The sequence below is a fragment of the Fusarium venenatum genome (assembly GCF_020744135.1).
Source record: "Fusarium venenatum strain MPI-CAGE-CH-0201 chromosome Unknown EDB82scaffold_1, whole genome shotgun sequence".
NCBI lineage: Eukaryota > Fungi > Ascomycota > Sordariomycetes > Hypocreales > Nectriaceae > Fusarium > Fusarium venenatum.
Genome location: NW_027072129.1, coordinates 6,032,751 through 6,058,112, shown reverse-complemented (window position 1 = coordinate 6,058,112; position 25,362 = coordinate 6,032,751). Strand labels below are relative to the sequence as shown.

General features: G+C 46.4%; 10 protein-coding genes across 10 annotated transcripts; 5 read left to right on the top strand and 5 right to left on the bottom strand.

Annotated features, from left to right (window-relative positions):
* Window positions 1-507: 507 nt before the first annotated feature.
* EDB82DRAFT_533062 (cytochrome P450) lies at window positions 508-2,236 on the top strand (the record flags this gene model as incomplete). The annotated part of the gene is made up of 3 exons (XM_025730144.1): window positions 508-822; window positions 870-2,060; window positions 2,114-2,236. 3 exons carry the CDS (start codon window positions 508-510, stop codon window positions 2,234-2,236), a joined length of 1,629 nt encoding a protein of 542 aa, XP_025589298.1.
* On the bottom strand, window positions 2,213-3,300 carry EDB82DRAFT_487840 (Isochorismatase-like protein). The gene is made up of 2 exons (XM_025730145.2): window positions 2,540-3,300; window positions 2,213-2,491 (listed from the first exon to the last, which is right to left on the bottom strand). The coding sequence occupies exons 1-2, from the start codon at window positions 2,933-2,935 to the stop codon at window positions 2,306-2,308; spliced, it is 582 nt and encodes a 193-aa protein (XP_025589299.1). The 5' UTR covers window positions 2,936-3,300; the 3' UTR covers window positions 2,213-2,305.
* A 4,293-nt stretch (window positions 3,301-7,593) lies between these two features.
* On the bottom strand, window positions 7,594-8,652 carry EDB82DRAFT_520785 (uncharacterized protein; the record flags this gene model as incomplete). The annotated part of the gene is made up of 1 exon (XM_025730148.2): window positions 7,594-8,652. The coding sequence occupies one exon, from the start codon at window positions 8,650-8,652 to the stop codon at window positions 7,594-7,596; it is 1,059 nt and encodes a 352-aa protein (XP_025589302.1).
* A 306-nt stretch (window positions 8,653-8,958) lies between these two features.
* On the bottom strand, window positions 8,959-10,843 carry EDB82DRAFT_59464 (glycoside hydrolase superfamily). The gene is made up of 2 exons (XM_065610006.1): window positions 10,134-10,843; window positions 8,959-10,031 (listed from the first exon to the last, which is right to left on the bottom strand). The coding sequence occupies exons 1-2, from the start codon at window positions 10,718-10,720 to the stop codon at window positions 9,266-9,268; spliced, it is 1,353 nt and encodes a 450-aa protein (XP_065465659.1). The 5' UTR covers window positions 10,721-10,843; the 3' UTR covers window positions 8,959-9,265.
* A 1,059-nt stretch (window positions 10,844-11,902) lies between these two features.
* Window positions 11,903-13,304, top strand: EDB82DRAFT_551204 (uncharacterized protein; the record flags this gene model as incomplete). The annotated part of the gene is made up of 2 exons (XM_025730150.1): window positions 11,903-12,069; window positions 12,125-13,304. The coding sequence occupies 2 exons, from the start codon at window positions 11,903-11,905 to the stop codon at window positions 13,302-13,304; spliced, it is 1,347 nt and encodes a 448-aa protein (XP_025589304.1).
* Window positions 13,305-15,344: 2,040 nt separating this feature from the next.
* On the top strand, window positions 15,345-16,931 carry EDB82DRAFT_533058 (uncharacterized protein; the record flags this gene model as incomplete). The annotated part of the gene is made up of 6 exons (XM_025730152.2): window positions 15,345-15,687; window positions 15,734-15,815; window positions 15,865-15,982; window positions 16,031-16,101; window positions 16,150-16,343; window positions 16,389-16,931. The coding sequence occupies 6 exons, from the start codon at window positions 15,345-15,347 to the stop codon at window positions 16,634-16,636; spliced, it is 1,056 nt and encodes a 351-aa protein (XP_025589306.1). The 3' UTR covers window positions 16,637-16,931.
* On the top strand, window positions 16,551-17,967 carry EDB82DRAFT_59456 (uncharacterized protein). The gene is made up of 2 exons (XM_065610005.1): window positions 16,551-17,438; window positions 17,490-17,967. Exons 1-2 carry the CDS (start codon window positions 16,667-16,669, stop codon window positions 17,513-17,515), a joined length of 798 nt encoding a protein of 265 aa, XP_065465658.1. The 5' UTR covers window positions 16,551-16,666; the 3' UTR covers window positions 17,516-17,967.
* A 1,328-nt stretch (window positions 17,968-19,295) lies between these two features.
* On the top strand, window positions 19,296-22,504 carry EDB82DRAFT_487831 (fungal-specific transcription factor domain-containing protein). Its single transcript, XM_025730157.2, has 5 exons — window positions 19,296-19,773; window positions 19,825-20,428; window positions 20,474-20,554; window positions 20,604-21,271; window positions 21,321-22,504. The coding sequence occupies exons 1-5, from the start codon at window positions 19,586-19,588 to the stop codon at window positions 22,390-22,392; spliced, it is 2,613 nt and encodes an 870-aa protein (XP_025589309.1). The 5' UTR covers window positions 19,296-19,585; the 3' UTR covers window positions 22,393-22,504.
* A 226-nt stretch (window positions 22,505-22,730) lies between these two features.
* EDB82DRAFT_487829 (uncharacterized protein) lies at window positions 22,731-23,628 on the bottom strand. The gene has a single exon (XM_025730158.2). It carries the CDS (start codon window positions 23,610-23,612, stop codon window positions 22,917-22,919), a length of 696 nt encoding a protein of 231 aa, XP_025589310.1. The 5' UTR covers window positions 23,613-23,628; the 3' UTR covers window positions 22,731-22,916.
* Window positions 23,629-24,474: 846 nt separating this feature from the next.
* EDB82DRAFT_487828 (GNAT domain-containing protein) lies at window positions 24,475-25,318 on the bottom strand. Its single transcript, XM_025730159.2, has one exon. The coding sequence runs from the start codon at window positions 25,250-25,252 to the stop codon at window positions 24,578-24,580; it is 675 nt and encodes a 224-aa protein (XP_025589311.1). The 5' UTR covers window positions 25,253-25,318; the 3' UTR covers window positions 24,475-24,577.
* Between the last annotated feature and the right edge of the window lie 44 nt (window positions 25,319-25,362).

Here is a 25,362-nt window from a genome sequence, read left to right as displayed (position 1 = left end):
AGGGATGACGATGTCAAAATCCACAACCCGAGAGACCCAACCAATTCATCTCGATGCATACAAATGATAAGCCTTTATCAGTCTCTTTCAACTGTCAATTCATCTCTCCCGTTGTCATCTGCCGACGACAATTGCTAGCTCCAACACAGTCATGTTGCAAAATTACGTCGGTAATAACCACTCCTCGCCTCAGTTACTCAATGAAACGGCATATGCACATAATTCTGACAGCTTTTATGTATCAAAGCATATTTTGCGCTTCATTTTTGTGCATAGCTGGCGTATTTGCCGTGTTCACTTGCCGAACCATGGTGGATCACTTTCCCCAAACTACCCCAGAACAGACTCTGTGGGGGGCGAGACCAAAGCCGAGATATCAAGGTCTGGTCTAAGTCAAAGTGTTATAAGAACAAAGGTCAGCAGCATATAGTAGAAATGAATTAGACTCATTAACTCTTTCAACAATCTCTTTTCTTGTATCTTGCCATTTTTTATTGTGCCTTCAACATGCACAGCGGCTTGATTGAAACTCTCCTCAGTGCCCTCGCCCAGCATTGGGTGTTGGCACTTACAGCAGTAACCTTTGCCTGGCTCGTGAGAAACAGATATCATCACAGCCTGAATAAATACCCCGGACCTTTTCTGGCTTCGCTTACAAATTGGTGGAGGTTCTTTGATGTTTATGGACAGAAACCCGAAGCTACACTGAGGAAACTTCATGCCAAGCATGGTGATATTGTCAGAATTGGACCCAACACTCTATCCTTTTCTGACCCTGCCGTTCTTAAACAAATTTATGGTCTAAGCAAGGGTTATGTCAAGGTATGTTGCCCTCTTTCTGAAATTTGGATTGTGCTGACTCTTGATAGTCCGACTTCTACATTGTTCAACAATCAGTTGTCCAAGGCCACCGTCTGGCATCTCTCTTCAGCACAACAGATAATGACTTCCACTCCCAATTTCGCCGCAGTGTCAACTCTGCCTTTTCCATGAGCGCCCTCGTCCAATACGAGCCCTTCGTCGATAACACTACTAAGCTCTTCCTCGACCAGACAGAAAAGCTCTTTGCCCAAAAGTCTGAGGTCTGCGACTTTACACAATGGCTACAGTTCTATGCCTTTGACGTCATAGGCGAAATTACATATAGCAAGCGCCACGGTTTCATTGAGAAGAATGAGGACGTAGAGGGCATTGTGGCTTATCTCTCCAAGCTGTTCCTCTATGTTGCGCCCATTGGACAGATCCCCTTCCTTGATCTGATATTCCTCAAGAATCCCATCTACCTCAAGCTTTCCCAATGGGGTCTGATCGACTCGACTTTCCCTGTTGCCAAGTTTGCCCGTGCTCGAATGGCTGAGCGTCTCATCCCTGAGCTCCATTCCAGCGATGGCTTGCCTACGAGCAACATCAAGAAACAGCCCCTTGGCCAAGACTTGCTCTCCAAGTTCATCGCTGCTCGCGAGGCTCGTCCCGAATTCATGACCGATACCCTTGTTCAGACCATGGCCGTCTCTATGGCCTTTGCTGGCTCAGAGACAACCGCCATCTCCCTCTCATCTGTCTTCTACTATCTGCTTCGAAACCCTGCGTGCTACGAGAAACTGAAGAAGGAGCTTGACGATGCTGCCAAGGCTGGTGTCTTTTCAGACTATGAGAGTGGTCTTGTTACATTCACTGAGGCACAAAAGTTCCCTTACCTTCACGCCTGTGTCCAAGAAGCTTTCCGTGTGCACCCTGCTCCTGGTCTGCCTCTAGAACGCATCGTACCTCCCCAAGGTGCTGAGATCAATGGCGAGTTTGTCAAGGGCGGTACCATTGTCGGTGTTTCAGCCTGGTTGATTCACCACCGCCAAGAGATCTTTGGTCCCGATACAGATGCATACCGTCCTGAGCGTTGGTTGCCTGATCCCAAGCTTAACCCTGAAGAGGAGGAGAAGCGAATCAAGAAAATGACCGGTATGATGTTCCAGTTTGGAATGGGTAGCCGAACATGTATTGGCAAGAACATCAGTTTGTTGGAGATTTACAAGGTTGTGCCAAGTCTGCTTAGAAGATTCGAGGTAAGCTCTACTAACCTCATGCCTTTTTACGACATCTTACTAACATAATTTAGATCGGCTTTGATGACCCAAGCAAGGAGTGGAAGACTATTAATGCCTGGTTTGTCAAGCAGACTAACTTTAATGTGAGATTCACAAGAAGAGAACTGGTTCAGCCAGAATTCTCAGAAAAATAATTCTAGACTTTATAATAAATACAATATTCTTCAAGAACCTTCTGTCATTGTCCGATTTTCTATAAAGATCTAAGCAATGCTGCTGCTCTTGATGATAGTTCCAAAGGCATCGCCAATCTCGCTCAAGGCAACCTTGACCAACTGATCCGCATCGACACCAGGAATGTTTCGGTCACCAACGGCGTCTTCGGGGATCAAAACGTCGAAGCCACGCTCAGCAGCTTGTCGCGCGGTGGTTGAGACACAAACATGGGCCTAACCTCCGATTAGCTTGAATCACATTCATGATTCTCAATGACTTACCATGTATCCAGTCAGAACAACCTTCTTCTTTCCAGTCTTGTCAAGAACCTCCTGAAGATCCGTTTTGGCAAAAGATCCAGGAAAGTTCTTTTGGACAACAGCCTCTCCGTCTTTGGGCTTTAGCTCATCAAATTCCTGAGCGAGCTTGGTGCCAGGTGTGAAGACAGGAGCGCCCTCTGGGGTGGCATGTAGGACATGCACAATGCTTCCATTGGCGGCTCTGTACTTTTCTAGAAGCGCAGCAATGACCTTGCGCGACTCGGCGACGTTGGTGACTTGGAGCTTTCCCTCGGCATATTCATTTTGCGCATCGATAATGATGAGAACACTGTCGGTGGGACTAGCGGTGGAGGGCTGGACGCCAATGAGTTCGCGAAATGATGCAGCAGATGTCATTTTATGTATTGTATGTGTTGGTGTAAAACTGATGTTGCAAGTAGCAATGAGAGACTTTATACTACATATTTCTGAGGATATTCATGGAACCCCTCACTACTGTACCATCTTGGCAGTTGCTCCGTGACTAAGTAATAGCGCAGAGTAAAGGCGATTTCACGTAATTAGACCGTAAAAAGAAGAACCCTTGACACGATCAATAACGTATAGGCCATACCCATTACGCTATTGAAGTGGGACCAAGGACATGTTTAACGTTGACCCCAGTCTCAGGTCCTTTGGCCCGGAGTTCTATCAAGACGTCATTGAATATGGGGGTACTTTTATTCTAACCAAGAGTGGGCATAACTACCGATATTATGGGCCCATCACTGAATTTTTACCAGTCATTGGGCTAGATAGATTGTTGTCTTTGAACTTCAAGAGTCACTATAATACCGTATATTTCCACGAAATGGAGCACCAGTAGCGTGCTATTAGAGAGGGCGCAGGTAAGGTGACTTGTTTATCCGATGATTTCCCGCCCCCTTTCCTTTGTCATCTAGATTAGATTATATATAGGTAATTAATACAGTTAGACCTAGTGACCTGCCTTAGTCGTCGCGCTACTGGTGTTCTATTTCGTGGAAATGTACGGTACGCCAGTCTTGGATTCAGTGCCTTGGTATGTTTAGTATAGACCTGGTATTAAGGTATTACTATAAAACATTATCACTCTAGAATATCCAGCAGTTTTACATATCTCATTCTTCTGTATATCTTCGTTCATTATTAGAACTTGACGTAATTTATATTCTTTTTAATAGGAACCATCTAAGATTAATTGAGGCGAACAATAAAAAAGTAACCATATTTTAAGTAACTGGAGCATAAAAGACAATTTCTCGGTGACATAGTAGATACAATACTGCCAGAGCCCTCTCATCATACAATGACTACGCTCTCATTCAGATCCTTGTCTTATCAGCCTGCATCGAATCATTCACTGTAGCGCCAATCACACCGAAATCTTTCAGCCTCACGCTTATCTCCCTAGCTGAACTGCAGTGAAACCTTGCCACATCGCTCTGCACATCAACTAACCCCTCCGTTGATCCCTCATTTCCGGCAATCCCAAGTCACTCAAGTACTGGGGATGATACAGCTCTTGAGGAGACCGTTGCGGCGACGTATGCATTTCATAAGCAAATTGAGTGTCTGCCATTTCTGGCGGGGAAGATGAATATGCAGGCGGCTTGGAATAGTCGTTTCTGATATCCTGGCTGGGGCTTAAGACCCAAGTGTCGCGTGTCCCGGCCTGTGCGAATGAAATAGGGGTTGGGGACATGGAAGGGGTTGGCTTCTGTGCCATTGCAGGGGCTTCGCTGACTGACTGTATAGGCCTGGCTTGGCTGTGTCTCATTTGCGGGCTTGCGTCGCCTGCACAGGAAAAAAGCAAGCAAAGCCATCAATATCAAGCCTAAGCCGCCACCAACGGCTGCACCGATAATAGTGACTTTGGATGGACCATTGTCGGAGCCTGATTCTGAAGAACTTGCTGCTGTCTCAACGGGCCCTACAGTGACGGTGGATTGGCCTTGAACAAAAACCGTGAAGGTTTGTTTATGTGTTGTGATCGAGGCTGAGTACTCGTTTGTTCATTCTGTCTTTGTTTCTGTGTCGGTAACTGTTATGGTCGCTTCTTCCATCTCATAGACTGTCTCTATTTCTGTTGCTCTTCTGTGGCGCCTCGGGATACCGTCACAAATACGAAGGTCTCTTTGGTCGACACGGTTTCCACTGTAGTTGTGCCATCCGTCGTAACGGTCTCAGTGTCGGTTTCAGTCGCCCATGAAGTTGTTGTCTTGGTCACAGTTTCTCTGAATAGTGTCAGCTGAGCATCAATTGAATGTTAAAAGGCCGCCTCACGTAGGGTTGATGCATGTTTGGGCATCATTGTCGCACTTCTGGTCTTCATCGCAGCAATGACGAGATCAGCAATGGTCTAGATAATTTGACCATAACTCACAAATGGCTTCCCGTCTGAAGAATCGCAGCATGTCGCACCAGCATCGCAACAAGCTCCCCAACCTGGAGCTTTTGCAGTACCGCAACAATCCTGTCCTTCAAGGCAGCAGTCGCCTGTGTCCTTTGTTCGGCAACAATCCCGGTTGGCACCACAACACCAGCCATCAGCTTGGGTACCGCAACATTGAGGGGCGTCATCAGAGCATCCGTTGTCGTTTCCAAAGCAAAGAATCAGTGAATCTTGGCGACGAACGAGAGGAAGACCCCAGGTCGGAAGTTGGGATGCCAATGGAGCAGATTCAAGTCGTTTGATCATTTCTGGTCAAGTCCACTTTTGTACAAAGAATTTAACTTTTTTGACGTCTGTAATATTGAGATCTTGGATGCTTTGCTCGAGGTCAGTGTGCGAAGTTGAAACAATCAGGCCTGGCAAACAAGCAAAACCCCATAAAAGCCATCCTAGACGTATCATTTTGAAGTTGTAGACCGCCATCTGGTAGATTGAGGGAAGAAGAACAATAGAAACCAGGAAAACGAAGATGGGTGCAACCCAAATTTATGCTGTCTTTTCCTCTTAAGCCGCCATCCTTCCTATGCTACCCCTGGAGCTTCATCTCCCACCAACGCCACGCATAGAGATATGACACCGCTAATGCAACTAGTGAACGCCTGCATGTCAATGAATTTGACACGAGAATGGAAATGCCTACCCCGACCGAGACGTTAGGCAACCAGGGAATGAGAGAGTCACGCTGAGAGCCTGATTGAGGTTGCATCTAAGAGTAAGGGAGACGGGGGAATGAAATCCATTCAAGTTTCTCAGCCCATTGAGGCTGAACTCATATTCTACTTGCCCTTTCTGCTAAATAAAGCAACTTGGATTCAAACATGAGGAGAGGAAAATGAAGATTGGCCATTTTATTACGGAAACGAAACCACAAGTTGTGACTGTATAAAAGTGCAGCCTGACAGCGGTCATAAGTTTCACGTTGGGTACAGTGGTTTCTCAGCTCCACGTCACTATTTCCCAGGGAACCCACACTTGGAAACCCTTGGGGGTTCTATAAATACTGGAGTTTACATTAGTTGATGTTTCTTCAATGTCGAAATATATCAAACTTCTGTATCGTGGCTCCTCCAGTATCTCAGGTCGCTTATGATCTGGGCGTCATTAGATGTCTTGTTGCATTAATCCCCGGTATGATCTGGGTCACTCTTGCTTCGCCTATCATTACTCAAACAACACCGTCGTTCATTGTAGCAGCCATCACTGATATTGCTACCTTGTTCACCTCAGTTGTGAAAAGCCGAATTCAGCACGGTTTCATGCGACACCTTGAAGCACCGCTGCGGAGCATCAGTAACGCAACAGAAGCTGAACAGCTCCTTCAAAGGCGCTTACTCGATCGAAATTGGCGAGGGGTACTTAAAATTAAAGGCGTCGCAGAGACATGACACACTCAGCATATCTTTTTGATATATCTACTCAGTTGTATATTGAAAACAGCTCTTATTACTAACTCCACTTCAACAGCTGGTACAGATCATCAATTATGAGCCTCTGGTGCCAGGTGCGACTTACCCATTTACTGACAACAGAACCTCTAACGCATGCGCGGGATTCACAAAGGGTCCCGTTCAAGGCGTCTTTGGATGGAGCACATCGACTGACACAGGTTTCTTCTATTCTTGGCTGAAAGATTGTCCATCTTCACGCGTCCTGGCACAAATATCCAATATCAACAACCAAAAACCCCAAGACTCTTTCGAATATCGACTTGTCACTCTCGACCTGCAGCCTACAGTCGTCTCTTGAATAGAGGCCTGTCATGCACATCTACGAAGAAAACCGTCAATAACCTTCACTTCGCTGCAGTTGGGACATCAGCTTATAAGATGACCATGGAAGGTTACAATCTCGATAGATGTTTTACCAGCGTTAAGTAGATCGCTGTTACAGACCGGAAACCCCCGTACGCCTTTAGTAACAATGGTAATGGGCTAGAAGATACCCTGAGTGTTATTTCTGCCATTGCTGTGTCTACAATGGGTCTTCTTGATGATGCCGTTGTAGCAAATGCAGTTGGAGGGAAAAAAGGCAAGGCAGATGCTACTATTGATGTAAAGCGGCTAGGTGGAAATCACTGTCCTCATTTTCATCATTCCGCCTGCTCTCAGCTTCTTGACTTTGTTGTTCTTCTTTGTCACAAGCTTTCAATCAGCTTGTTAGCTGGGTGGATGTGTTACGGATGGAAAGGGGCCAAAGCGTTAGGCTGCAGAGAGTATTAGAGACATCATCACTCTTAGACAGCCTGCACAGGGAGAGATTCAACTTGTTGAAAAACAGCCTTTGATGCAACCACATGGAGTTTGGTTTGGGTAAGAATCTTGTTTACCTCCTTGGATGCTCAGAATTCTCATTTGTCCTCCAGTATAATTCATAATTTAATGTAATTCAGGTTAGCCTCGCTCAACGGTAGCTCAGCCTAAAGCGGCAGGAACTCAGCTCTGGGAATAGAAATAGATTTGAGTATACTTAAGATTTATTTCCGATTTAGTTGGTATTATTATAAAACATTATCATTCTAGAATATCCAGTAGTATGATATATCCCAATCTTGTTTGTGTGTGTTCGTTCATTATTAGTACATTTATGGAGAAAAGGCCCATCCATTGGTGCCATATCCATATGCGCAAACATGCTTAGCCTCCCATTTGAGAAAGTCATCCAAATCGTGATCCAGATTGCAGCCCATTGGTACAATCTCCGTCTTGACGGGCCCATTCTTGTTATCAAGGGGAAGGTCAAACGACATCATTGGACTCATGGGGCTAGATAGAGAGCTTGCGGTCGAGCTGTCGAAATCCTCTTGGCTCTCTGCCCATAGCTGCGCTTTTTCAAGATGCTGTGATATAATCTTAGGACGAATCGGTGTTGGCGATCGAATAATAGGTAAAGGACTGTCCTTGCTTGGTCGAAGAATTGTGACGGGCTCTATTATTGGTATTTGTTTTGGTTGAAGTGCATTAGCAAGCGCTTCAAACGCCTTGTCGGTCTTATTGGCTACACATGGGGTGCAGTCTGCTGAGGCATTGAATGTATGCCTGTGTTCGGAGGGGGTGATTGTGGAAGTGGGGAGGCTGGGTAAGGCCGAATGCCTTTGTTGGTAACGTGATACTCGAGAGAGGTTGGTAGTTTGGAGTTTGAGGGGCGATCGACGTAATTTGGTGGTGTTATTGGAAGGGCCGACTTCAGACCTCCTCTTCTCCATCGGGCTTGCATTAAATGAAGATCTTCTGCTGGAGAATGAATCGTTTGTCTTGATGACTGTGAGGAATTCTCCCTTTTCTTCGTAGCTGTTGGGGTGCGAGACGGATACGGAATGGCTATGGTGGTCCAGCGAGGGCGAGAAGGACATGGAATTGCGGACGTCGTGAACTCCAACAGTTTGGATTAGAATGGGACGAGATCGAACAATTCCATCTGGCTTGGTTGGTTGTGACCATGTTTGTAGTGATTTTGCTGGTGATAGTGCTTCGATGTGGATATCGGGAGTTTCGACAGGGGAGCAGGGTTCGCTTTCGATATCGGACTCAAGTTCAGATTCGGGTCCAGACTCGACTTCAGAAATGTGACCCTGCTGAGCTCTAATCCGCTGCTCCCAAAAGTCGAATCCATTGAATGGCTTAACCATAGTCACAAATGTCATGAGTGATGAAGCATGATGTAGAAAAATAAATAAAAGAGCAAGAGCCGTTGAAGAAAACTTGCAGATGAAACGAGTGTGGGAAATGCGGATGAGATTACAATAAGACAAGTTGAATCATTCCAGGGAGCACAAGCAAGAAATAGTGAGGAAACATTGTAGTAATTAGACAAAAGGACGTCAATCGCATTCCGTGCGCTCGTGACCGCATTTCTTCGTACCCCCCAGTCCCGCCATTTTTGTTTTTGTACTAAGAATAAATGCGAGTAGGTAAATAAACTTATTGTAACGTTGTTTACTTGGGGAATGGGCATGTTGCTAGGCTAGTTTGGGTCCATGGTAAGTTTATTTTTAGTGGCTGGCCAGCGGCAACATCCACTAACACGAGATAAAAAAAGGCTGAGCTGGGCTGGGCTGTGCAGAAGCGAGTGATCGGCCCAGCCGTTAAGTATGTCCGTCCTTCGTGACATCACCACGCTACTCAGACTGGATTAGTCTGCCACACCATCAAATCGAAAACTCGTAGGCAAAGGCTGTAGAATTCGTAGGCGGATCAGCCACAATCGTCAACTAGAAGAAAACAGTTAGTTCGATCGATTTATAAACTTGGCTTCAATCATTTGCTTTCCGAGTGCGAACGCTTTAATAACAAGGAACTTCTTACCATGTCAGACGAATATGAGTAAACCTGTTCTCCAACATCAACAGGGCCGTCAACCTTTCCTTTCGGCCCAGCCCAGTCAAATCGATAAATCTGTACTTTGACTTCTCCCTCTTTGGGAAGCCCTACTACGCTCAATCCATCGACAGTGATGTTGTATGGTGCCTGAATGGTTCTGGTGCCGGCTAGTATCTTGATAGTCTGTGCATCCTTGGTAGCAAAAACGTCAAATTTCAAATCCAAGGCAGCTTCCGTCAAGACCTTTTCGCCTATCATGGAAGCGTAGTACTTGTAAACCTGCCATTCGCCATTGGGGTAGTAGGTGCCATCTGAAGTGCCAGTGGTGCTGTAGACTAGATTGCCCATCCAGTTGTGTAGTTCAGATCCGCTAGCCCAGTTTGCGCGGAGACCTCTGATGTTGTGGCGCTCTAACTGGGCGAGATAATAGACAGAGTTGGCCGGGTTCTGTTCGTCGAGAGCTGCATACTCATTGGCGTCGATTGGCTTTTCAGGCACTCCGTATCTTTCTCGCAAGGTAGTAAAGTCAGGCATGGTTGTGTCGGGCTCACGCGACCAAGTCCCAATCTGATGCCACGAAAAACGATCAGGTATCGTCTCGTTACCTGCTACAGACTCGAGCCAGGTCTGCCATTTGTCGTTGGTCAGGTTTGGAGAATCTGCCATGGCTGGACCACTGAGAACTGCGCCAGGAAGCTCTTCTCTACAGTTTTCAGCCAGTTAGTCTCAGTTCACGGTGCTTGGGGTAACCAGCCTGCCATTATCGCAGAGGAGGATTAAACAATGAAACATCGTAATAACTTGCCTGATAAGTTTAGTAGCCCGATTGTAGTAGTCAAGAAACTGGGGCCACGAGCGAGCCCAAAAAATGTCAATGTCAGGCTCATTCCACACATCAATGACAAGTCCCTCAAGCATGTTGTGGGTCTTCAAGTCGGATATGAGCTGGTTCCAAAACAACTCCATCTCAGTGAAGTTGCCATTGTCTCCTGGCAAAGGAGACTCTGAGTCCTGTCCGCCATCCGCGCCCCAAAGGTCATGAGGTAGCAAGATGAAATCAGCGCCATACTTGCGTGTGGTGAGATAATTGGATAGGGTTGAGTTGAAACGACCGAGATAGCCTTTGTAGCCTTCGGTGGCCCAACCACGAGAGGGGATCTGCGCACCACCGCCACGGTTTGCGTTGAACTTTATGTCAGTTGCTAGATAATCTGGAATCGAGTTATCTACGTTGGTCCCATTATCAGGCCAGCCGTAGATAAACCCTGAACCAAGAGCCTGGGCCTTTCCAACTTCCCTGGACAGGTCGACAGTTGCTGTGCCTTGCACTTGTGAGGCAACATGGGAGATTAAAGACAATGACACGACGGCTGTAAGATTTTTAGGGTACATGTTTAGATATAAACAGGATGGTTGAGGCAATGTTTTTGGTTGGATAAGCTTTAACTTGCTCGACACTCAACCTATTGCACTACAAGAGAGCGGAGGACGCCTTTAATAGAATTTCGAATACTCGATACTAATGCTTCTATTTCCTTTCATCTCACCTGATCTCAAAGGGACCTTCCCCACCGGACGTAGATCCCCCACCGGCATCATCGGTATTGACTGGGTTCTCTGCATGGTCGGCTTAAATGCAAGGATGCGCACCTATCACAAACCTTACTCTGGACACTTGTGATCATGAAATGCCGGTCGCTTGTAAATAATAATCTAATTTATATAGAGATATTACTGCTTCTGGTCAAAGTGGAATGCATCTAGATATTGTGTTCCCCGAGTTTGACGATTACCCCATCGGTCAATACAACCAACACTACAGAGTAAGCCCGGTGATTTTATACCATCATTGCCACGAAGAAGTTGTACGCAGTTGTCATGCAGGTTGTCATCTATGTGTATCAGTAAAGACGTCGACCACTTGAAATGAATAAAGGCGACAATGTTAGATATATATTTAAATGCTGCACCAAATCGTAAAAATGGGTATCGCTATTGCAAATTGTTCTATTATAAGAAACTTGGGTAAACGTCAAGGGGGTGATCCAGAGACCGGTTAAATAATGTATTGGACTTGATTGTCAAGAGACAAACATTAACAGTATAATATCGGTGTCAGGTGACCAGGTGTACGCTGATTTGATACCCTGTGTTCAGGAGTTCATGGGATTCCGATAGAATAACAGCGAGTAAAACATCGACTCCTTAACTCTTGGCTCGAGTTCAAATCTTGGCACAATCTGTTTACAGTGACTAGAGATAATATATCTCGAAGGAACATTTACCTGTTGGTTGGCGGCACATACCCCATGATTGAATTTCAGCCGACTGTCAAATTAAATGCAAAGTATCCTTTCATACCCAATATTAAAGCTTGTCTGCCCTTGTTATCGCATTACTCATGCAAGGGATGATGCGTGGCTGAACACAATTGACCAACCCCTGCCTAACCTCATTCCAATATTTACCGCCACAAGGGAGGATTTCATCCCTAATTTTCAAGTTGGATTTATTAAGTCTCGCAATTCTCGGCTACATACAGGTCTTGGTCTTTCCTGTCACAACTCCACCAAAATGGCAGTTCTTCCACAACCAGCGCATGAGTCCAGGTTGGCATCCCGATTATGGGTGGTGACTACTGGTACTGTCCTCATCCTGTTCCTTCTGTCTGGTTTTTATACCGACTTTTTGAGGTCACCTCTGGATTATGCGGAGTCCAAAGCCAATGAGTTCTGCCGAGTGTAAGCATAAAGGAAGACTATTCACTGGGCAAACGCTAAACCATTATTGAAATAGGGCAAAGAACGAAACGGAAAACGGAAAATCTCGAAATTGTCAAGACCCCTATCGGCGACCTGGCTTCCTCGTCATCCCACCAGACAAGAAGCACTATAGAGAGACTCAGTGGATGCCTTTTACCGACAAGTTTCTGGACATCGACCCAGCATCTGCAGCATACCCCCCTCAGCAGGAAGAGCTTATCTTCAACGATACTCAAGTCCCGAAAGAGTTGCTTAACGGACCAGGGATGCCAAAGCAATGGATGCAAATAGCTACTGCTGAGCACCGGCGTCGAGTCAAAGCCGTGAATAATAAGCATGCAACCGTCGAAGACTTTGTTTCCATGAAAGATCACGGTGGTCTTGGATGGCTTTGGGGACGCCGAGTCGTGGAATTTGGCGACTCTGTTGATAGATATGAAGCCAAGTATACCTGTATGGAGTTCGGAAGCGAGATGTATTTCCCCAAGATACATCCTATCGAGAAGTTTCCCAAGGGTATCTGCGAGATACCATCTTTCAACCTTACATTTGTGGTTTTCCACTCTGCTGGTGGCTTTACCTATAGGCCCAAATGGTTTTGGTACAAGGAAATGAGAATCATTCCCTTTGAGGAACGTTGGAAAAAGCTCTGGACGCCACACAAGGAAGATATTCATGGACCGAATGGCCGGCCCGACCTGCTTCTATGGCAGAATGGCCTATGGGACCAGCGTGGATTCCAGGTAGGTGGCCAAAAACATCACGATCCCAAACAAAATGTGGGTCAATGGAGCCGACAGCTGGTGTGGGAAGAATTGCAGTTTTACACAGCTCGTCTCAGAGTTTATGTAGAACTACTCGTCAAGGAGTTTCCAGAGACTCCCATGATGTTCAGAACTTTGACTTATCACCAACACACAGGAATGTCGGACGCCATGATGCCTGAGATGGATCGTGTCGGAAGAGCCATGGCGGAGAAGTATGGACACGAGATATTTGAATGGGCGCGTATGATTCAACTACTCGGAAAACACTACGCAGATCGTACGCATCCTGCTACAGGAGCACTAAGTTGGCTGTGGGGAAATATGGTTTTGGAGTATCTTGCGCGATCTGCAGGAGCTGGAGTGCAGGCCGGTGGTGAAGAAAGATATCCCTACTTTGAAGGATGGGATGCTTGTCACCAGGAGCATCTAGGCTGGGGTGGACGATAATTAGATTGAAGGTTGTTGTCGGAATGATACGTATGGGAGGCCAATTTTTCTAGTATGTAGAGAGAGTTAGGGAGATTGTTTTAGTTCATACTCTGGAACATATGTTTTTTTTCTCTTTCAAGAATACTCGTGGCGAGTGTTCCAACAGTCAATTTCTTGCCGCATTTTCACTAAGATCACATAAGCATAGAACTGGAGTTTCAGACCATAAAAGACAAGATCGATCGCCCGCGAAAAAACCAGAACTCACCTTTTTCAAAAGGTATCATTCTTCATTTCTGCTATAAACATCAACGCTACTACAACCTCAATCTACAAGTTTCTCAGCTACTCTTTAACAACCGTCGGCATAGTGTTGCTGTTGCCGGGATTGCTTAGCTCCTTCTCAATCCTTTTCCTGTCATCCTCGAACTCAACAATTTGACCGTGAAGACCAGATATCGTAGCATCAACCGCACGTTGGATCATAATGGCTAGATACCAGCGGTGCTGGACTTCTGACTCGCCACAACCATGCTTGCGCAATTGGGCGTGAAGATCACACTTTAGCTCCGCGATTTGAAACGAGTTTCCACCCTTTTTCCCAAGTTCATTAAGCAAGTCGATGAACGCTTGGATGTGCTCAAATTGGCTCGGGGTCTCGGGCCATTCAGGGAAACGCTTATGGTAGCACCCGAGGGTCGCCGCTCGTCTTTTCAGAAAGCCCACGTCTTCTTCTAGTTTGGCAATTTCTATATTAGCTTTCTTCAAGCAAAACCTGTCCAGTGCATCAAGGCGTTGGGCTGACATGGTGATGGATGATTAAAGCCGAAGACTCCAATGCAGTGTGTTGGTTGAGTGTTTACTGGTATTAGGTGATACCGTACAGAAGGGATCTGAATACCTGCCGCAGAAGATATGGTGAGAGAAGGTTCTGCTACCCGTGATTTGCGATATCGAGTGAGATGAGTGTTGTCGTTCTGGGATCAAGTGTAGTACTTTGGGTGAAGACTTGTGAAATCAAGTTCGTTGGGAAATTCAGATCGGAAATGGTCCTTAAATAGGACAGAAAATCTCACAATGGATATCTATATCCATTCTTGTTGTTTCAAATCATCCTTTAGCAGTTCGTTCTTTACCATTGGTGGGGATACAGCTCTAGCAGCTCACAGATCACATTCTGATAAAGGACTTTGTCGGGTCATTTACGATAACTTGGGGGTATGCAAGGCACCTGAACGAGCCTTTCTAGCACTTATGATATGTCTTACGTATCAAAGGACACCGCCTAGCTAACTACAAAGGCTTTGTTTCGGTTGTAGACAGTTCAGCTGGAAAGGAAAAACAGACCATAGAAACGCTTTCACAAAGTGAAGAATAATGTTGCATCAAGTCTGTACTCTTTTTGTCGCTATTGAAAAAGATCTGTCAGTATATATATTGCTTGACCAGATATAATTAGGGATATTGTAGGCTTCTCTTTGTGTACGAATGGAACTTCTTGGGACTCCTTTGTTTGAGTTTGATGGCGTTCGGCGGTGAATTAATCGAAGGGTCTGTCAATATTCTGCATTGTATCAGCGAATCTCTTCCAGTTGAACTCAAAGAGGACATAAATACAGAAGGCTTGCAGAGGTGAAAGCCAACAGACAGATGTGGAATTGAATTCTATTACATGTTACACAATTGCCCTGTTTGCAGTCTGGAATACGAAAGTGTTTGCTCAGATGATCTCATGCTTGATGGTCACTGACTGGGCAGCCTGCAAGAGGCCGACCACTGTCGGTTCCGAATAGGTCCGGCCGCAAACCTACCTCTCATTGGACTTGGGACTTTCCTCTTTCCCTTCCATCCCATAAATATCACGCCGTATCGTCATACATCTGTTTAAACTCTTCTTTCTTTCCCCGTAACGGTTGTCAAAACCGTCCTTGATCATGACCCACTCATTCGTGCCCTACAACGATTCCATGCGCATGATATGTGGAACTTTAGAATTTCGAGGTCGTACTAGCAATCTTCAAGGGCATGGGATTTAACTCCTATACCCATAAGCTCTGTATGCATGACGTCGGCTATTCCAGCGGGGGTAAATACATTATCGAGGAATCTTCATACTCGTTCATGTACTCTTCCAGGGTTATCGAGCGAGTTTCAGACATCGCAACGGCTCTGGAAATTTCGCCAGCCGGCACTATCCTTGAAGGATCTCTTGACCATTCAGGTGGTGGGACGTTCATCGACGAAGAAAAGTTTATGGCGGCGGATGTCAATCTTCTTGTCTCTGTCAGACTCATGACTCGAACTTACATATCTTCAGAGCCTGATGATTTTCAAGGGGTTGATGGATTTGATCCCGGATTAAACGAATTTCATGACTCTTTTGGGGACTCTTACATCTCTGGTAAGCACCAATACGAATACCATGTAAACACTGACTACTATCTCAGGATGTATCCAAGGTGGCTGTTTTACCAGTATTATTTCAATCCGCTGTCTAGATAAAAACGACAAAGACAGAGTTATACGGGCGTAAGAATATATGAAATCAAAGAACAATGTAAGAGAATGACTTTGATAGTATCGGAGAGATTGCACAGACCAATAACAACCCTGGTGATCTGAGCGAGACACTCAGCTCTGCGTCCAAGCGCCTTTGCGACAACAGCACTTTTGAAAACACAGAGATTTCTATCTCAGTCCGTTGTCGCGGGTGAGGGGAAGTCCAGGCTATCGGCCGCCCTTAGGACATCCATGCTGTGTATGAAGTAGCTGCTAAATTCCCAGGCCAAGTTGCCGTTCATCCACAATACACCTGGTAAGTTCTGCATCTATGCACTATGGAGTTGTTTTCTCATCCTTCAAGGGCGATCCTGACCAAACACAATGCATCCCGAACCTGGAACGAGCGTATCCGGTTACACAAGGCTCCAGGTATGAAGTTCCTAGACTCCAGTCCTGTCATGCGCTATACGGCAACCCTTTTTGATGACTTTATGAAGTACAAGAGTCTTATCGGAAATGTTCGAGATATGCTTTCCAACAAGACCAATACAGTGGGTCCTAACGTCCCATACTAAAAACGTTTCTAAATTACATCTGCAGGTCCAACAGTCGACAGCTTTACCAAAACAACGAAGAACGAACTAGTTCAGAACATCATCGGCGAAGCTCTCTTGCCATCGCCCACGTTCAAAGATATCTTGCGCCTCAATGGAGCTGAGTCCTTTCGCACAACCAGCGGTCATTCATCAGATGTGTCTACCACAGGCTTTCAGGATATCCGAGCCACAGTCACGAGCGATGTAGACTCTGCGACTCATAACGAGATCTACCAGGAGGAAAACGGATAGGATGTTCCGATTCGCTCTTTTGAGACGAAGATGAACGCGCTTGTTGCACCCGAAGTATGGGAAGCACTTTTGCCTGTCCGTAAAGCTTCACCAGCATCTCACAACCAAGCAAGGAATGATCTCAAAATTCTTGCAGCGGTATGTGGGATCCACGACGTTACATCCACACTGCAAGCTCTTGTCATAGATGAGGAGATGGCAATCAGAATCGACGCAATCAAGGGGCTGGTAAATGAAGATATATACAAGAAAGAGTTGCCTCTCCTTGGCTGGAATCTGTCCTTCATCTATCAGTATGGTGCCGGATCAATGCGCATCTGTTCAGCCAATTACCGTAAGAAGTCAAGCGAATCAGTTCACATCAGCAAAACATCGGATCATCCGATTGTTACATCCCGCGAGAGTATTGGGAGAAAGTTTCCCCTTGTCGCTATTGTTTATGGTGGTTCGATCTATAATTCCAAGGACCAACTCAGAACGGTAGAGAAGCATATCAGTCAAGGCTGCAAGAATGACTTTACTCATGAAGAGTGTATTGTCTTCGACGACACATTATTTGGGGCGAACTGGAATGGTGTTGAGAAGACCGGTGTCGTGTTTTTCACCAACCAGATTGACAGCTGTGTTCATGCTACAGTCGGTTTAGAACGTCAATGTTGCCTTCTCAAGGAGTATTATCAGCTTGCTGAACTGCGCAATCATTTGGTTCCAGGAATTGATTGTACCAAGGACACGGACGCGACCACAACGCAAGGGTTGAGAAACCCGATCTCCCTAATGGCATCGGGGTTGAAGATACCACATAAGTTAATCTGACCCCGATACTAGTAAATGTTTTTGACAGAATGAAAACTCAGGTTGTACCTTCGATTCCGGTGACCTCAAATTTCGAACTCACCATCGGCCTTTCCTGACCTTCGACAACGGCATCAACTTCGTTTGCCAAAGGGCCGATCTTTGGCTTACTTGTATGGTATACGAAGGTCCCACTCGGGCAGATAATGTGGCCGTAGTTTCTGAGTCATGTTTTGACGGAAGTCTAAGCTTGAAGAATCATGATGGGACTGCAGAACGGCTGCCAGGGGGCGGAAACGGTCCCGTTCGACTTGTGTTCTCTAGTACCAAGCCTTACATTGAGATCTACGACTCGGAGGGTAAAAGGATTTGGGATTCAGAGTCGACGCTGGACCAATAAGTACTAATTACTTGTGTACGGTAGTCAGATAAAGAGTACGACTGGCCAATGCCCCTTGACTACTTTCAAGGCCATGGAGACCGACAAACAATATTCAAAGAGTGATTAGCCCCTTTATGGTATAATATTATTCGAGTTGACAAAAGATAAATTAGTGAATTGTCCTGATATATGTACGAAGACAATGTCCGTCGATAGTAAAATGGATTCTAAACCGTCCAAGGCTCACTCAATGAAGCACGTGATCAGACACGTGCTTTGCCGCGTTATGCAATTGTCGCGTATCCCTACCAAGTCGCCCATCTTATTTTTATTCCCCTAACTTCTCGCCATGCCCGTTAATATTAAAGACAAACGGAAATATACCGATCAACAACTGATCTTGGCAATCCACGAAGTCAGGTTCCTCGGCTTCAGCATCAAGTGTGCGGCTCGTCGCAACAATGTTCCAAAAACCACCTTAATGGTTCGCCTCAGAGGTGGTAAAAGTCGAAGAGAGGGCCACGAGGCGAGTCAACGCATCTCTGTCGCAGAGGAAAAGCTGATCGTGTCTTGGTACGTGCTGCAAGACGCGTTTGGCCTTGCCCCTACAATGAGGCAGATTACAGGGCTCGTTACAAAGTTCTTGGTAGATCTTGGCGACGACCGACCACTAAGCCAAGGTTGGATGGGCCACTTTATTGAGAGACATGGGCCAATCAAGCAAATTGAAGCAAAGAACCGTGCCAAGAATGGGCTAACTATCATTACACCAGAGGCTTCACAGATGTTCTATCAGATAATAAACAACCCTACACTTGTCAAAAGCAGGCCGGAAACAGCCAGTGAAGCCAATCAGGCTATTATAGTCCCCTTCAGGTAGCAGAGGTGATAGCCAGCAGCGCGGCTGTTATGTACAGTCATCCGTGTTAAAACTGGCGATCCAATTACAACGCGCCGCTAAGCTGCGTGGGAGTTTCTGCTCTAGGGTATGAGAATGCGAAATAATTCAGCACCATGACAGTGAAGATAAGAGGCAGTACCAACGCTGTGAACAATAAAAAACAATTAAGATCAGAGCAGCGGGAAATACGGGATTTTGGTGGTCTAGAACAGACTTGAGACAAACAACATGTTGAATTCCAGACAATATTCAACACCAAGAGACACCAAAAGACACAGCAACTCTGTGCCTGATGTTCCAAACACGGGAGAAAGTCTACCATACATTCAATCGCGATCAATGATTGGCACAACAAATTCCGTCTACGACGATTGATGTGCAGCTCAGTCGTTCTTGTTCTTACGAAAGATCTTCTGCAGATCTGCGAGGTCGGCAATTGCCGTTTTGCCACTTTAACCGCCGCTTCGTCACTGATTTATCCATGCATATCACATCACATACGTGAGTGATACCACAAGACCGAAAACTGAGAAATTAACAGCAAGGAGAGAGAAGATAAACGATTACTTCTCCATCTCTTCATTATATACCAAGAACGACAAGCAATTTCCCCACGGGGCCACAACATAATTAACCCCTCTCTGCCTCTCGGGCCTGGAATCCGAGGATCCCGACGGGAAATCGAATGCCGCTAATTTACTCCTTACAGGGGCATTAGTTGGGGTAAATCCGGGGTTCAGGGCCTTGAACCTCGATATTTCGCGTCGGATCTCTTCTCTTTCCCCTCTCCCTCTGCTACTCTTCACCTTCAACCTCGGGTAGCATTACCATTTGCCGCCGAATGTGCTCCGCTCTCTTATCCTAGGCCAGGATGAATAACTCCCAGCAACATTCTATTCGATTTGCCAAGAAGCAGGTCTCGAGGAAGAGAGCGACAAAGGCATGCCTCAAATGCCGTAAACGCAAGGTCAGGTGTGATGTCACCCGCACCTCGACACCTTGCACCAACTGTCGTCTCGATGGTTGCGAATGCGTCGTTGCTCGTCGCGCAGATGCTTTGTATATTGATCTTCTTTCTGTTGTTTCATCTACTGACTTGTCGCATTGTAGTCCCGAATCAAATGGCCCTTCGTCAATCGCCTCAAATGATATCCTACGCGATTGCGAGGCCGTCACGACAGCCGAATCACCAGCTTCCAGCAACGACAGCCCGCCAAGTCCCATCGAAGAGGCTTCCTCCGCCCTATTAAACCTCGAAGAAAGCGAATACAAATCTCCACACCATCGCGACCGGGCAGATATTGCTACACCAATCAACCCGACGCCAGAAAATGTATTCGAGGTCGAGCGCATAGAGGAATTAACGCCAGCGTCTTTCCAATCCGCTTCATCAGTCGTAACCATCGAAGAACCATGCGAACCAGTACGATCCGAATTAAAAGCCTTATACTCGTCGATGCCGTTCTTGAGAACGTTAAATATGCGCGATTGCGATTTCAATCACCTCAACACCCAAGGCTGTCTACGCGTTCCGTCCAAGCCCATCCTCGATCAATTTATGAAACATTATTTTCTATATATCCACCCGCTATTACCTCTTTTAAACGAAGCCGACTTCTGGAGTGCCTATGACCCAACGCCCTCAGATAATGCCAATCCTGGTACACCTGTATCGATGCTTCTGCTGCAATCGATGATGTTTGCATCATGCACTGTACGTCAACGCGACAAAGTTCCGAGTCTTGTCTAACAATCACAGTTCGTTTCAAAAGAAAGTCTTCAAACTCTTGGCTTCTCAACCATTCTCCAAGCAAAAGAGTCTTTTTACACAAAGGCCAAAGTACGTCTCCATGCATAACCGCCTTTCTCGTCATGTCTAATTGTCGCAGCTATTATATGACTTCTCCACCGACCCCGACCCCGTCTCTATCGCACAAGCCGCACTCCTCCTAACATACTGGTGCCCAACCTTCCGCTCTGGTCCTCGAAAGGCAAACAGTAGATGGCTCAGAATAGCAATCCAGCACGCCAAGTCCTGTGGGGCTCATCAATACGACATGCCCAGCTTGGGACTAACAGTCTCGCAGCAGGATATGAAGCGACGAAATGTCTTCAAGCGTGTCTGGTGGTGTTGCATTATCCGCGATCGTATCATGCCGATTTGCGTGAGACGGAATATTCAGATCTCAAGTTCGCATTTTGACTTTGCTTCTTGCTCACCACTGGGATATGATGACTTGGTAGATGAGCTCGAGTCGTCACGCGTTTATAATATTGCCACCAAGCACAAGCTCATTCTTGCTTTGGAGAGACTTACAGAGTTGTGTGTTACGTTGACGGACATCCTCAGTTTGGTCTATCCAACTGAAAGCATACCGATATTGGACGCCGAGGCACATTCATCAGCGTATGTGAAGGTACAAGAGCACAAGAGATCGCTGAGGTTTTGGGCTACTGCTACAAGGCCACCTTTGGCACTCAAGGATCTCACACAAAACGCTGGGCCACATGAAGATTCTGCAGTGCTGTTTACGAACCTGGTCTGGATCTACTTCCAGTAAGTTGCTTATTACTTCAACATGGACACAGTTGCTAACATCTTCTAGCGCGAGCCAAGTAGCCCTTTGCAACTATGAACTTCACCTCGGTCTCGTCCTTGGCCTCATCACACAGAGACCGAAAGAAACCCAATTCCTCAAAAACAACAGAAGAGATCTGAGAAGCGCTACGAAAGCCATAGCCGAATGCTTTGCCCGTTTACATCCACACCGTCTAACGCGCTGGCTACCGAGTAGCGCAGTAGCATGCACAGCCCTCCCACTCGCGATGCACATGGTAGATATCAAAATGTCCGCGGCCTCTTCCGCTGCCGAGATCTGGTCCCGACCAGACGTTGCTTCAAAACAGTCACGACTGAATGTCCTCATTCAAGTGTTCAGAGAACTCCATCCTAAATACGACGGCGTGCATTCTATCTCCAAGACAATTCGGTATTTTATGGAATGCGTTGGCGTCAACGAGCCTACGCAAATGATGATCACAAACGACCAGAGCGATGTACTCGCACGAAGTCCTGCCCAATATCTACGGCTTGCTTTGACAATCGACGTGTGTCTGAGCCAAGATCGTCTCGTACAAGACAGTGACTTTCCCGCTGCCCTGAGACGTTTCGTCAGTAGGAATCAATCACTTATGCCCATACTTCTGGGCCAACCCAGCATTCCAATACCGATGCAAATGACAAGACCAGTAGTGTTGCCCTGTCCAGCATCGCCACGCCCGTTATCGCCCAATACTTATGCAAGAAGCTTTTCGCGCTGGATGGAGGATGATCCAACGGTCAGCTTCGCCCTTCAAATGGGGATCGACGTTGGCACACGACCCCAGGTGGTACAGGAAGTCACAGAAAGGGCGCAGAAGGCTTACTCAGTCAGCACTGAGGAGACTGAAACGTCACCCTCTGACAACTCGCAGGTTGACAGTTCTCAGGGAGATGATGAGCAGGTTGATGAGACTGTTGATAGGACGAGTGATGCCCCAATGTCGGGTATGACGGAGGATCTGCTGCAACGTCTGCAAGGCGCAATAAACTGGGCTCAGAACGATCAGTCCCTCTCATTTGCGCAGGATGTAGGCTTATTTCCAGAGGGTATGTGGTTGAACCAGGGATACTTGTAAACTGGAACTGTATTATAATATTAATTAGGGGACGGCGTTTCCCATAATGATCACGATATGACTTGTATTTATAAAGCAATGATAGCATGCCCTACAATATGGACTACGGACTCTGTAAAACTAGTTCAACCATGGTGAATTAACGGAAGTGATTTGCCTGAGATCCACTACCCAGATTTCAAGACCACTGCCCGTGAATACAGAGCCATGATGTTTTTAGTTTGTTCCATTGATATCATGTCTAATCATGTATGGATTGGTATCAGGCAAGTATCATAAGCAATTATGCTATCATGTGAGAGACATTCTGAACAGACAAGGACGATTGAATTAGAATTGTCTAGTAGAGTGTAGTATGTACAGTGTCCGTCCTCCTACACATGATAAAGAAATCCTCCACAGTCACCTGGTCTGTCGGTGCCTTCAGTTCCAGAGAAAGTAAAATCCTTGAATAAGAATATGTCAAAAAGAATACGAAAAGAATATCAACCCAAACATCCCCTGTTGAACTGACAGCTTAAAGCTCACTTAGAACAGGGCGTGCCATCAGTGTTGCCGCAGGTGTTAGTGTCAGTACACTTGGAACCGCAGCCGTAGTCGACAAAGTCGGAGGGAGTAGTCTGTTCCCAGTTGTCCATGCACTGAGTTTCATCACCGTTACCCCAGTTACATCGCTGGCGGCGGTATCCCTTCTGCTTAAGGACCTGCTGCTGGGTCCAGACGGTGTGGCAAGCTCCATCATCCCAGGCGCAAGCAGTAAGGTCCTGGCCCTGGACACACTTGGACTCAGAGTCTGTAACCTCGAAACTGAGGCCCAGAGAGATACCCTCGAGTTCGGCGCCAACATTGACGCTGACGCTCTCTGACCTCTCCTGGCAGACTTCCTTGCCAACAAGCTTTGTGGCTGTGCATGTTTGTGTTCCGGTGCAGTAGATGTCACCGGATGCCTTCTGCCATGGGGTGTGCTCGACTGAGGTCTCGAGGACGTAGTAGTCGTACCAGCACTTGCGAACCTTGGGAAACTTGTAAGGATGGGTGGTTCGGTCTGAAGTGACGTATGTTCCTTCGCCATCGGTGTAGGGACCTTCGTAGGTCCTGGAAGTGTCGTCGCAGACAGGGAGGCTGCTCTGACGCTTTGCCAGACCCTGTGCAGGAGTGGTTGGTCCAGCCTGGACAGAGGCCAAAAGGAAGGAAGAAACGAGAAGGCTTTGGACGAGCATAATGAATGTGTTTTGGTAGATGGTTGTTAGAGATTAGATGGTTGAGTGAATGTGGTTGATTTTGAGATGAAGAGAGCTTCCCGTCCGGTCTTTATATAGTCAATCATCTGGTGATGGTCCCCATATATATTCAATCCAGCTGTCTTATGAAGTTAAAATCATCTACTGATAGTCAAGGACCGCGGAAGCTGACAGGATCGTTTCACGATACAAGGTAGAATGAACATAACCAGGCGCCTTCCATGCTCGCCAAGTTGAGCATTGTCCACTTTCCTAGCCAGTCAATAGGTAGAAGGACTTGAGAAGAAATTAGCTTAGAAAGATGCACGTCCCTTAACTGTGAACACCATACATGCCTAACGCATACGACTGCCAGGCATGACAGTTGCTCATGAAGCCATCTGATCTTGAGATCTGTTTGTTAATGTCTATCCGATTACCTCTTTTCATAGATTTATATGTAGCATCGATAGTTTCTGATAGCTCAATGTTTAATTTATGCCTTGAACTACCCGAAACTAACACCCTTTGCTGTCTCTCGGTCTTCGCGATGGGTTCCACCGGAACGTCAGCCCTAATGATCAGCAACTTAGTACGAAACATTCGGGCTCCACTAGTTTAATTACTGATAAGCGGCGATTACACGCCAAGGAGTGATGTGCCGATTTATCCCATTAAGCATTGTGTTCACCTACTTCCTAAGCCTTGCCACGGATCATCACCATCCACCTCCTTTCAACTAGTGGGGGGTGAAGCCCCTTAGTTGGTCTGCAAGTCCTTGATAATCATCCTCGACCGCCGTCTTTGGAGGCTGTGACACTGATTTATACGGCTTCTTTGCCTTGACAATCCATCGTTTGCCCTGTTTTTACCATTTTACTTGTGTCAGGGTCCGGAAACCGTAAACATAATGGTTGCTGACGCAATATTCATAAACATTTATCGAGGTTAAACCTGTGAATTGACTAATGAACAGGTGCGTTCGAAGCGGTAACTGTCCACCCATATATCGACCAATTCTTCTCCTCATTCCTCCATTCCTTGACCTTCTCAAAACCAGCCTTGGCTAAAACACAATTACTGCCAACATTCTCTTTGATAGTTTCCGCCGCACATCGTTCCACGATAGCACGATCAGGGCTGGTCTTGATCTCTTCCTCACTGAGGGTTGTACGATCCACCTCAATCGAAGCCTCGATTCGTGGCAGCTCCCACCAAACCTCCATGAACGCGGACAGAAACTCGGTAGCGTAGCCTTTCCCCCAAGCCTCCTTGCGAAACGCGTATCCGATAGCTGGCCACCCAAGCTCACATGCTCGTCGATAAGTACCACCAGCACCAATAACTTGGCCAGTTTCGACAAGACTGACCACGTAACTGAAGTCTGTTTCATGGTGTGGCGGTAGTCTTACTGAAGCCCAACTTCTAGTTTGCTCAAGGTCCTTGTCAGGAGCGCCTTGCGCCGTCCACATCATGACCTCTTGCTGGGCACGCATAGGAAAGAGATCTTTTGCTGCATCTTCATAGAATGGTTTGAGGATCAGGCGTTTTGTTCTGATGACTTTGCGGTCCTCTAATCGTGGGTATGGAAGCTTTGTGAGTGTGGTTTTGATGGGTATAAACCCCAGCTTTGTTGTCATCGTAACGAGAATAAGTAACTTAGGCAGGCCCTGTAACTTATGGGACTGGAATAGACGTGCTTGAGGAATAAAGCAAAAGCTTTTAGAGTGTAAATGATAATAAGAATTGT